The sequence below is a fragment of the Hyperolius riggenbachi genome, chromosome 3 (genome assembly GCF_040937935.1).
Source record: "Hyperolius riggenbachi isolate aHypRig1 chromosome 3, aHypRig1.pri, whole genome shotgun sequence".
Lineage (NCBI taxonomy): Eukaryota > Metazoa > Chordata > Amphibia > Anura > Hyperoliidae > Hyperolius > Hyperolius riggenbachi.
In genome coordinates this window covers 514,564,716-514,577,236 of record NC_090648.1, presented here as the reverse complement: position 1 = coordinate 514,577,236, position 12,521 = coordinate 514,564,716, and the positions used below count along the sequence as shown (strand labels likewise).

The window sequence follows — 12,521 nt, the reverse complement described above, 5'->3', positions numbered from 1 at the left end:
GGGTTATCTGGATGACTATACTGGGGGGGGGGGGGGTCATCCAGCTACCTATATCGGGAGCATCTATACTGGGTAGACAGCTGGCTACCTATACTGGGGAGCTATCCTTTCAACAGAGTAGTCGATGGGAGGACTACATTTATTGCTCTGCTTGAGGCCTGTATGGTCTTAATCTGGCTCTGAGCAATCATCAGGGCAACTGCTTCACTTTGGCACCACTTTTGCCCTGCCTCAGTTTTGGTAACTTTTTCCTATTCTTAACTTCCTCGTCTTAAACGTGTTTTAAGAAAGAACTAATTCCATCCACATGTGAATCTGTATTTGTGATCTGTCTTGCAGTTACCGGATCATGCTGAGCTGTTGGCATGGAGATCCTAAGGAACGGCCAACCTTTACGGACTTGGTGGAAATCCTGGGTGATCTCCTCCAAGCAAATGTCCAACAGGTACGCTCAAGACTGTCTGCTAAATTGTCACACATGGCCATTGTACATATCAACTGTCACACATGGCCACTGTACACAGTGGGGGGCATTTATCAAGAGTGTCTGAGACAAAATATTGGTATATTTTTAGAAATCCATGCAGAACTGTCTCAGACATCTTAAGAAATAACTAGATAGTGCTGATTCATTCTAAAACTGTTGTAAAATATGAGACGTTAGGAAGGTCTCTCAGACAGTGCAGTGTTTGAGGGAAAAAAGTTGTTGCTGAGGTAACCAATACATCTTCTGTATTGATACTGCCAGGCTAAAGTGAGGAATTCAGCAGGGGGAGGAGCCCTTCACAAGTCACGCCTAGTCTGCACTGTTCAATCTGTAGAACCGCTATTAAGCACTTCTTAATCTGCAGCAATGTAGGAATGGATTTGCACTTTTCTTAACTGTAGTGCAGCTCTAAAATACTATGCTAAACTGCCACTATAACGTAGGATTTAAAGGACTTGCGAGGCCAAAATCCGGCCCCCAAATGTAAAAAAAGTTATCTACCTGTATGACTTTCTAAGGCACGGAGGACGCCGTCCGCGCCCTCCGTGCCGTTCCGCCGGGTCCCCGCCTCTCAATACGACCCCGAATGGCTCCCGACCCCACGGCCAGGGTCGGGCTCTGCTGCCTGTATAAAGATGGCCGCCGACCCTGGCCGCGGCTGCGCACTCCGCATGGCCGCTACTGCGGCTGCGCAGCACTAGGGCCAACCCCCCGATCCACGCAACAGGCTGTTTCCTGTAGCGTGGATCGGGGGGTTGGCCCTAGTGCTGCGCAGCCGCAGTAGCGGCCATGCGGAGTGCGCAGCCGCGGCCAGGGTCGGCGGCCATCTTTATACAGGCAGCAGAGCCCGACCCTGGCCGTGGGGTCGGGAGCCATTCGGGGTCGTATTGAGAGGCGGGGACCCGGCGGAACGGCATGGAGGGCGCGGACGGCGTCCTCCGTGCCTTAGAAAGTCATACAGGTAGATAACTTTTTTTACATTTGGGGGCCGGATTTTGGCCTCGGAAGTCCTTTAAGAAGTTTCTTATTATCATGCAAGGCCCCCTGCTGGATAGAACTGTTTAAAGAGACTCAGAGATGAGTCTCAGTACAGTTTTTTTACTTACCCGGGGCCTCCTCCAGCCCCATAAGAATGAATGTGTCCCTCGCCCGCCTCCTCAGCGCTGCCATTCTCCCGCAATCTTCCCTGGTAAGCAGCTCAGTGACGTCAGTGGCGGACCTTCTGCGCATGCGCGGACCTTCTACGCAAGCGCAAAAGGCCCTGACTGACGTCCAACTGAGCCGCTTACCGGGGGTTTACTGCAGGAGAACGGCAGCGCTGAGGAGGACGCTGAGGGACACACCCATGCTTATGGGGCTGGAGGAGGCCCCGGGTAAGTAAAAAGCTTCAGTGAGACTCGTCATCTCTGAGTCTCTTTAAGAAGAAAGAAACTGTCGGTAATGCTTTGATAAATCTGGCCCAGTGGCTCCAGCTTCAAATTTTGGGGGGGGCACAATGTCTGGCTGGTGGGGCCCATTTGAGTGATCAAATTCAATGCTTGTATGGTGAGCTTTAGATATTTTTTGCCTAACTCAGGTGTTAAAATTAAGGTTAACTACTTCAGCAATGATAGGAACCAAATGTAAACATCGCAAACAAAACTCAGAGGCTTTTGAGCAGAGCAGATTATCCAAATGATGGCGCTATTATTGAAGAAAAGTTACCTACAGAACTTTAATGCTTACTTGCTAGCAAGCTGCTCCTGTGTGGACAGATCCCAGACAAACCATTCCAGCCCCCAGTCTGTGTCTCACGACTGTGTGTGTGCAGTTAGCTTGACTCTCCTATTTCTATACCTTATTATATATTTTTACATTATAGTTCTAGTCTCTGGTTCCTCTGTTCTATTTAGCAGTGAAGCTTTTAACGTGAAATACATTTACAGACAAGTGCATGAATATTGTAGATGACAAACACTGAGAATTCCTTACTGCCTTTACCAACAGGAAGGGAAGGACTACATCCCCCTGAACGACTCGCAGAGCTCAGAAGAGATGGACTCGTCTCAGGCCCCCATCTGCCCCCAGCACACCTCAGACGAGGACGAGTGTGACGTCAGGCTGCACTGCCACAACATGGCTGTGAGGTGAGACCTGCTGGTCTGTGTACATGGAGGGGAGTGTCACAGGGAGGGACAGATGGCTGGTCTGTGTACACGGAGGGGAGTGTCACAGGGAGGGACAGACAGCTGGTCTGTGTACACGGAGGGGAGTGTCACAGGGAGGGACAGACGGCTGGTCTGTGTACACGGAGGGGAGTGTCACAGGGAGGGACAGACGGCTGGTCTGTGTACACGGGGGGAAGTGTCACAGGGAGGGACAGACGGCTGGTCTGTGTACACGGAGGGGAGTGTCACAGGGAGGGACAGACGGCTGGTCTGTGTACACGGAGGGGAGTGTCACAGGGAGGGACAGACGGCTGGTCTGTGTACACGGAGGGGAGTGTCACAGGGAGGGACAGACGGCTGGTCTGTGTACACGGAGGGGAGAGTCACAGGGAGGGACCAACGGCTGGTCTGTGTACACGGAGGGGAGAGTCACAGGGAAGGACAGACAGCTGGTCTGTGTACATGGAGGGGAGAGTCACAGGGAGGGACAGACGGCTGGTCTGTGTACACGGAGGGGAGTGTCACAGCGAGGGACAGACAGCTGGTCTGTGTACACGGAGGGGAGTGTCACAGGGAGGGACAGACGGCTGGTCTGTGTACACGGAGGGGAGTGTCACAGGGAGGGACAGACGGCTGGTCTGTGTACACGGGGGGAAGTGTCACAGGGAGGGACAGACGGCTGGTCTATGTACACGGAGGGGAGTGTCACAGGGAGGGACAGACGGCTGGTCTGTGTACACGGAGGGGAGTGTCACAGGGAGGGACAGACTGCTGGTCTGTGTACACGGAGGGGAGTGTCACAGGGAGGGACAGACGGCTGGTCTGTGTACACGGAGGGGAGTGTCACAGGGAGGGACAGACGGCTGGTCTGTGTACACGGAGGGGAGTGTCACAGGGAGGAACAGACAGCTGGTCTGTGTACACGGAGGGGAGTGTCACAGGGAGGGACAGACAGCTGGTCTGTGTACACGGAGGGGAGTGTCACAGGGAGGGACAGACGGCTGGTCTGTGTACACGGAGGGGAGTGTCACAGGGAGGGACAGACGGCTGGTCTGTGTACACGGAGGGGAGAGTCACAGGGAGGGACAGACGGCTGGTCTGTGTACACGGAGGGGAGAGTCACAGGGAGGGACAGATGGCTGGTCTATGTACACGGAGGGGAGAGTCACAGGGAGAGACAGACAGCTGGTCTATGTACACGGAGGGGAGAGTCACAGGGAGAGACAGACAGCTGGTCTATGTACACGGAGGGGAGAGTCACAGGGAGAGACAGACAGCTGGTCTGTGTACACGGAGGGGAGTGTCACAGGGAGGGACAGACGGCTGGTCTGTGTACACGGAGGGGAGTGTCACAGGGAGGGACAGACGGCTGGTCTGTGTACACGGAGGGGAGTGTCACAGGGAGGGACAGACAGCTGGTCTGTGTACACGGAGGGGAGTGTCACAGGGAGGGACAGACGGCTGGTCTGGGTGCCGACACGTACGTGAGTCTAGAGCAGTGGACCTCAAACCAAGGCACGCGGCCGAATGCGGCCCCTGAGGCTTTTTTACCGTCCCCCACACACACAAAATGTATTACTTAGAGATGGTGCTTACTACAATACCTAAGTTCAATGTTGTATTTTTCTACATTATTTTATCTATACTCCGTCCCCCAGCAGTCTGAAGTATGTTGTCCCGGACCTTGACTGAAAATGTTTGGGGAACCCTGGCCTAGAGGATAATCTGGCCCTAAATGTGGTGAAGTTACATAGGCCCCAAAGGACATGGGGCCCCTGTGTCACGGTGGGGGTGACAGGGTCATATTCATAGGCCCACCCCCACCTAGTGACACACTTCCTGCTGGGCAGTAACTGCAGCACTGGGATTCACGTCGGTCCACGCATGCGCATCGCGGCAGGATCATCACATCCCCACCGCAATGCAGAAAATAGATGTAAATCCGACCTAAAATGCTGAATATCTTAAACAACAACTATCAAAGAAACCAGGGATGGTCGTAGTCAGCCAACTTCGCTACGCTGGAGATACGCGTAGTTTTACGCAATTACTCTTCGCCAAACTACGGCTTCAAAATCAAATATTCGCTTCGTATGCGTTTCGCAATTACGCGTAGTGGGAAGCGTAGTGTATGCAGATGCTTATGCCCGTATGCAGAAAATTTTACGCATTAATTCCTTTTTAGGGGAACTTTTCTATGCGTACATTCCCCTTTCCAACGCGTAAATTTATGCAATTGCACGCGGAAAATTAGACACGAGTGACGCATTCGTAGTTCACTACGCAATACACATGTTAACTACGCTTAGTGGGCGTAAGCTATGCGTAGCAGTACTTCGCTACACGTGAATTCGTAAGCGTAGTTTTGAAACAACCTACGAACTATGATGCGTAGATGCAAACTACGATGCGTAAATTCGCACTGGCGTAGTTTCTGCTCATCCCTGAAAGAAACTGTTTTCTGTAAACCCCGCATACCTATAGAGCTTTTAGCCAGCAACACTAGAAAGCTTTTCAGAGGTCTCTCAACACAGCCTGTGTGAAAAAAATGCCTTGTTTACCAGCTGTTTGTAACATGTTGTGTCGGCATCGGGGGGGGAATGGGAGGCAGAGCTGAACCACGTAGTTGGGTTTCACTTCTCTGTCACTATTCACAGAGGAATAATTTACTGTTTGTTGAGGGATTTTTAGATACAGAGAAGGACCTGAAGAGAAGAGGGCTTACTTTATTAGACAGGAAAACACAGAGCTTCAGCTGATGATTATTTACACGCATTTGAAGCTATATTTCTGCTTTCTATCATTTTGAACATATTCCAGTCAAATGAATACCACTAGTGAAGATTGTTTCTGTATGCTGGATGTGCTGGGCACAGCCCTCCATAGTAATGGCCACAGTGAGAACAGTTCTCTGTAAATGTCATATTTTCTTCACATAAAACATGAAAAGATGAAAAAATAGCCTCTGTATTGCTATTTGCTGGTAATTACTGGAAATATACATGGCATTCAGAATTTTAGTTATCTTTGATAGTTGTCCTTTAAGTGTTTCCTTGGAATGGCCTTGCTTATTTGTACAACGGTGGCCGTTCGCCAGCCTCTATCGAGTGATCATTACATCTTTTCTTCCCCACACAGATATTACAACTGTGTCTCCTTCCCGGGCTGCTTCACTGGAGGCAACCAGATCCGCTGCCCGTCCCGGCTAAAGACGTTCGAGGAATTTCCGATGACACACGTGGCACACAAGGGGCACCCGGTAAGCTCCTCTCCCGAGCTTCACTTACGGTGGAGATTTCTCAACACCTGAACTATCAGCCAGTCCTGTCAACACATTTATGGCTTTTACTTGTTCTGCACTGAAGAGAATGGAAACAAGCATGGTGACTTGCTGATGCCATTTTGTGCACTGCTACCTCTGTGATAGCGGTCTATGAGCGTACACGCAAAAGAGCGCCGGAAAAAGAGGGGCTGGAAAAAGTCGCTAGATTATTGGTAACATTTATGATATTGTACTATTGGGCAGTGGTAATTCCAATAGTAAAATATTGGTTAATTCTACCCCTATCTTACTGACATGAAACTTTACTCTATACTTACACAAACACTCCCCTCCCCTGATTGCCTAACACTAACCACCCCCTCACACCTCGTGCTGATGCCTAACCCTAACCAGATCCCTCTACTGATTGCCTAATACTAACCACCCCCTCACACCTTGTGCTGATGCCTAACCCTAACCAGATCCCTCACTGATGCCTAACCGACCCCCACAACCACCAACTCCTAACCCTAACCGACCCCTCCACCCATGCCAAACCCTAACTGCCCACCCTATTCAAAAGACTAACCGCTCCCCCACTCCATGCCAATGCCTCACCCTAACCAGATCCCCCACTGATGCCCAACCCACCGCCCACTGATTCCTAACCCTAGCCGACCCCCACCCATACCTAACCCTAAGTGACCCCCGCCACCACCGATTCCTAACCCTAACTGATCCCCCCCACCCATGCCTAACCCTAGCTGACCCCCCCCCACCCATGCCTAACCCTAACTGACTCCACCCCTACCCATGCCTTACCCTAACTGACTCCACCCCGTCCCCCACCCATGCCTAACCCTAGCCAACCCCCCACCTATGCCTAACCCTAGCCAACCCCCCACCTATGCCTAACCCTAGCCAACCCCCCACCTATTCCTAACTCTAGCCAACCCCCCACCTATGCCTAACCCTAGCCAACCCCCCCCCCCCCACCGATTCCTAACCCTAGCCAACCCCCCACCTATGCCTAACTCTAACTGACCCCGCCACCACCAATTCCTAACCCTAACCGACCCCCCCCCCCCATTCAGATGCCTAACCACTCCCCCACTCCATGCCAATGCCTCACCCTATTCAGATCCCTCACTGATGCCTAACCGACCACCACAAGCACCTTTTCCTAACCTTAACTGACCCCCTCACCCATGCCTAACTCTAACTGACCCGCCACCACCAATGCCTCACCCTTACCAGATCCCCCACTGATGCCTAACCCTAACTGACCACACCCCCACGATTCCTAAGCCTAGCTGACCCCCCCCCACACACACACACACACCCATGCCTAGTTAATATTGGCTATGGTCAGAAATGAAATAGTGTGTGCTGGATCTGCCCGCTATACAACATGCAGCTACAAATAGCGCCTGCCTTGTCACACCATTTTATATAGTGGGCAGCCCCAGGAAGTCTCCATACATAGGCCCTTAAGGTGTCCTTTACCAAACATTGATAACATTATTTAGTCTGATCACATACGTTTAAAGCTACATACACACGCTCAACTGTAGTCCTTTGTAATGGACGATTATCAGCCAACAATGTCTTGTTGGCTGACATTAGTCCGTAACAAACGTGCGAACGACCTGGCGGAATAACTGATAAGGACAGCAGAAACAACTGATAAGAACATGGAGGAACGATTCACCCGTCGGATCAATTCAACTTATGTACAAAGAAAGGACGTAGTTCAGATATCGGGTATGTGTACAGAAATCCGTCAAACCGTACAACGACTTGAGTTACAGGTTGGTGATGAAAGCGGAAGTGTCGTATTGCAAGTGAAGACGTCTACGAAAGTCTTTTTCAAGTTAACATGTGTACCGAGATCATTGAACAACTCGACGTTCTACTCTACAGAAACGATATGCTAATTATTGGGTCGTCCGTCTTGTCATTCATCTCGTCGCCCATGTGTATAACGGTCGTTTGTACGTCAAGACGTATTTTTTCGTCCGTCTTCCATCACAGCAAATCGTTGGTCTGTTAGTGGTTGCTTGAACCAAAAGACTTCAGTTGAGCATGTGTACATGTTTTATAAACACTCTCTGTTGTTATTGTAGATGTAGTTACAGCCAGTACATTAGTAGTGCTTACAGTGTTGTTTGTTTGGCGTTTCTGCACACAGGACAATCAGACTGACAGTGGCATGGTATTGGCATCAGAAGAGCTGGAGAGGATAGAGAACAGGCACAGGACGGATGGAGGATTCAGGTATGATAAGTAGTGAGGAGAATATTGCTTCACAGCTGCATCTTGTACTCCTCCCCTATCCAGAGGTGTCCCCACCCTACAGCACCTCCCCCCTCCTCCCCCCAGTCATCACTGATTGCACCCCTAAATTAGACCTGGACTCTTACACAGGGCAAAAAGAAAATATAGAGAAATGCACCCTGTATGTATGTAGAGAGTTTAGCCTGTCTAATCCCCCCTTATCTGTGAGTGTTCACAAGTTGTAATTTGATCCCTCAGCTGTGTCAGCTGGCTGCCTCGGCAGGGCAGCTAATTTATATACTCAGGATGTTAACGCTTTGTATGCTTCCATGAAAGCAGGAAGTAGACACGTTGCAGATTTATTGCAGGATTTGTATCAGCTGTAACAAAGAAATGTTTTTCTTTATAGGTTATTATGCTGTTGTGTATCTTTTACAGCAGAGAGAAAGTTCTGAGTTCAGGTTTTAACTGCAGAGTAACACAGTGTGGCTGGAATTACATGACCTGCATACCTCCCAACTTCTTGAGATAAGAAAGAAGGACACTTTAAAGTGGATCCGAGATGAACTTTTACTTATTGCATAATAGTGTTCCTTTCCTGTTGTTTGTAGGGCATTCCTCAAGCCAAATACGTTTTTTGTTTTTGTTTTAATACTCTAAATTCCCTATAAACTAAACAAACCTCGCCCACAGTTTTTCAGAGTGCCTTGGCATTTTCAGACAGTAGCAAGGGCTCATGGGAGCTCAGTATGGGCAGGAGGAGGAGGAGGTATTAATAGCCAGAGATTTCAGAGGCAGAGGGGAGGAGGAGGGGGATTAGGTTTTTTTCACAGGCTGAGTGCTGAAGATGCAGATAAGCTTGCCTCTGTGTAATGTTTACAAACTACATGGCTGCTGTCATTGTATCACAGGAAGAAATAATATAATATTCTATTAAAGCTGTTTGCAGCTAGATTTGCTGGGTAAACTATCTAAACTTTAGATAAGATATATAGACAAGTTACTTGTTATAGTTAGTTTTTCATCTCTGATCCGCTTTAAGACACTCCCCTGCTACACCTCTAACCACGCCCATTGTCATGCATATCACAAAGAATTCAGAACCAGAAGATGTTTTATTATTCAGATCACATTTCCCTTTCTATCATCATTGGTTTTTCTTAATTTTATCATTTGCAAATAAGAAATGCATCAATGTTATTTATTAGAATAAAGTTTAGAGTCAGTTAGGGCTTGTACACACTGCTGCGCTTGCACTGCGCTTTTAAAATCACACTCGGGTTTTTTAATCGCAAGGTCTTTTGAAAAATCATGAAGAGCGTGAAGACCTGTGCACACTGGATGCGGTTTTTCTATTGTTATGAAGGCTTTGCGATTTTAAAATCACATGCAATTTTAAAAGCGCAGCCGTGTGTACAGGCCCTTAAACAAATTTTTCAGTAGAAAACTACATATATTTACACAGATCTGTACATCAGACCTGAAAGAGGACCAGAGGGATTTGGTCCCCAAAGAGGGACTGCCCCTCCAATAGAGTGACAGTTGGGAGTTATGGACCTGCTCCAGCCCCGGTTCTGCCCCTCCTCCATGCAGCTGCCCCTCTCACTCAGCCCTGTCCCAATCTTTTTGCCTGTTGTGTGATGTCATAGACTTGTGAATGGTTAGGGCGAGAGGCTTGTGTGCAATGCGGGGACACAGGTTGGCCACCCTTGCTAATGTTCATGGGGTGGGGAGTGTTTATAGCAGATGATGGAGCAATAGCCATGCCTGATTTTGGAGGGGGGGGGGCACAATTTATGTGCAGCTTGGGGCCACAAAAACCTTAGCATTTCCCCTCCTCCCAATCAGTGTTATTACCAATACTAGCCTGCAGTTGTGTAACTACAATTCAATCCCCCCCCCCCCCCCCGCAACAAAACTTTTTTGGGGCCCCCAATGTTCCCTCCCCTGGTGCCCTTCATGGCCTGGGGGCCCATCTCACAAGGGCCATAAAACAAGAGTGGCCATCATGATTTTCACACCCATAACAAGGGCAGCCACAAAACGCCTGTTCTGCAGGATGGGCCCCTGTGTTGGAGGAAGGGAACGTTAGTAGTTGGGGCCCCCAACAGCTCTGGGCCCCCCTGCGATCGTAGGGGCTTCTCTAGTTACACCCCTGCTAGCTTGAACGGAATATTTTTATACAGCTGTTAATAGTTTTATTCTGAATGTGATTTTCTTGAACTATTTTCTTTTTCCACAGTAGTAACAGTTCCCGTAGAAACAAGGAAATGTCTTCAGGATGCTCCTCCCCTCAGAATCGGAGCCACACCTCATATCCATCTTACAGTGGCGGGCAGACATTTTATAACAGCGAATATGGAGAGCTGTCAGAACAATCAGAAGGGGACAGCTTCACCCCACCGGGAGGCTCTGCCAGTCCTGGGCTCATCCACACCTCCTTCTTCTCCGATGAAATATGAGGACACCAACATCTGAACCTCCTCAGAGACCTCACCTTCCACATCACACTCATATGTGAAGGACTCAGAAAGAGGCTAAACAAAATGGCCGCCTGCTCGCCCACACTGGCCGCACCTCAGGCTCTCTGGACAGTTCTGCTTCTGGCAGATAAGGAGCAAAAAGTGTAGAGTAAAAATGTAATGAGGTAAAGCAACGAACAAGGACCATGGCCAAGATTTTAATTAGTAATTAGAGACTGCAATACATGTCTAGTATGTTTCTCTGCAACTGGCAGCCACGTCTCCACAAATATACTGGACTCTCTGAGGAAAATACATCTGCTAATGTTTATAGTCAATGTTTTGTATTATGTTTGTAAGTCAAAAAAGAAAAAATCTCAGCAGAGTACCAAATCTCACTGAATCTCAGCATAGAACCAAATCTCACTGAATCTCAGCAGAGTACCAAATCTCACTGAATCTCAGCAGAGTACCAAATCTCACTGAATCTCAGCAGAGTACCAAATCTCACTGAATCTCAGCAGAGTACCAAATCTCTATTAATTCAAAAGATCCATTGCAGTAGACAATCTGCACGTATATGGGTATGGGACAATAGGTTATAGTCTCCAACCCAATAACCAAATACTAGTCTGTACCACTGCCATGAACACAACCAGTTAGTAATAACTAAATTAAATGACTCAAATGATATGGTCTCACGTGTAATCATACAAATAAATGTTTTTATTATATCAAAAATGTAGGAGATGTTAAAAAATGAGAACAGTTAAAAACTAGAGAAGGATTGTTGCGGAGTCATAACAGCAATATACATGGCCGGCCAATTGATAAACACACACCACTCACTCCATGCACACCATAACTTCCCTCATACGACCTATTAGAGCTCAGCGCTGAGATAAACTTCACTAAATAGTGCTAATTCAGAATCCAGTGATCACTGATACATCTTCAATGTTAGTGGATCATAAGCAAATAAAGATCATCCAAGCGAAAAGTTCATTTAACAGAAAGCAGCTTTTTGCAGGTTAGAGCATAAGCATATATCATGCATAGCAAGGTACAATGGCATAGATCTCACCAGTCCAGCTTTCAACTTCCGCAGCGCTTTTTGCAGGTTATGAAGGTTGAGGGGATATGTAGGTTGTGGTCTTTGGGGGGCCCCCTCTCTCTCTCTCTAAGACCAGGACGCCGTGTGTAGAAGGCAGTCAGCGGGATGCAGCGTGGGAACATAGCCGGCCGGCGTCCCAGTCCAGCTCCAATACTGTCACCACGATCCTCCAATGAGAGCGCCCGTTCTCCTGCCTAAAGGGCTCCTGGGTAGGGTAGTTCCCCGTGAGGAGTGATATGAACGGCCAGACGTTGCGTATGGCTCCGCCCACCGACGCGTTTCACGCCGTGGGCGTTTCTTCAGGGTGTAGTTTCCTCCCCCCCTGTGCATTAGCTTTTAATCCATAAGGACCTCCTCCTCTGTCATCTCAACTCCTCCACTATTGGTCAGTTTTCGCTGTGGCTACCGAGAAAGCAGCGCCCAGCATAGATAAATGTAACTTTCAATTCAGTACAAGATGAGAGACGAGCTCTTGATACAAATGGGAACCAGAAGTATTGCAGTGACGATCAATCACTTAAAGTTATCAATTTCAATATTATTTCAGACGTAGTTTTCACTCCAACAATCAGTCTTCAGTGTCATTGATATTCATATAATATTTGATGAAATACAAGTCTCATACTTTATTTATAGAGATATCATTATTCCTTAGTCATATTTTCAAAGATTCTAAGAGTCCTCCACTTCAATATCAAAATTCATGGAGGGCATTTCTACAGTGAGATTCTGACTGTTTCTCGGCCGCACAATTATCACACATCACTCATTT

General features: G+C 48.3%; 1 protein-coding gene across 2 annotated transcripts in view; it reads left to right on the top strand.

Moving 5' to 3' along the window:
- The window catches only part of FLT4 (fms related receptor tyrosine kinase 4), a 312,818-nt gene extending 301,492 nt beyond the window's left edge, over positions 1 to 11,326 (top strand). For both annotated transcript variants that reach the window (XM_068278407.1, XM_068278408.1), the window contains exons 26-30: positions 340 to 445; positions 2,474 to 2,613; positions 5,773 to 5,893; positions 8,088 to 8,173; positions 10,416 to 11,326. In XM_068278407.1, coding sequence (XP_068134508.1) covers positions 340 to 445; positions 2,474 to 2,613; positions 5,773 to 5,893; positions 8,088 to 8,173; positions 10,416 to 10,635 — 673 coding nt within the window. In that variant the 3' untranslated portion in view covers positions 10,636 to 11,326. The remainder of the gene's footprint in view (positions 1 to 339; positions 446 to 2,473; positions 2,614 to 5,772; positions 5,894 to 8,087; positions 8,174 to 10,415) is intronic.
- The last annotated feature ends 1,195 nt before the right edge of the window (positions 11,327 to 12,521 follow it).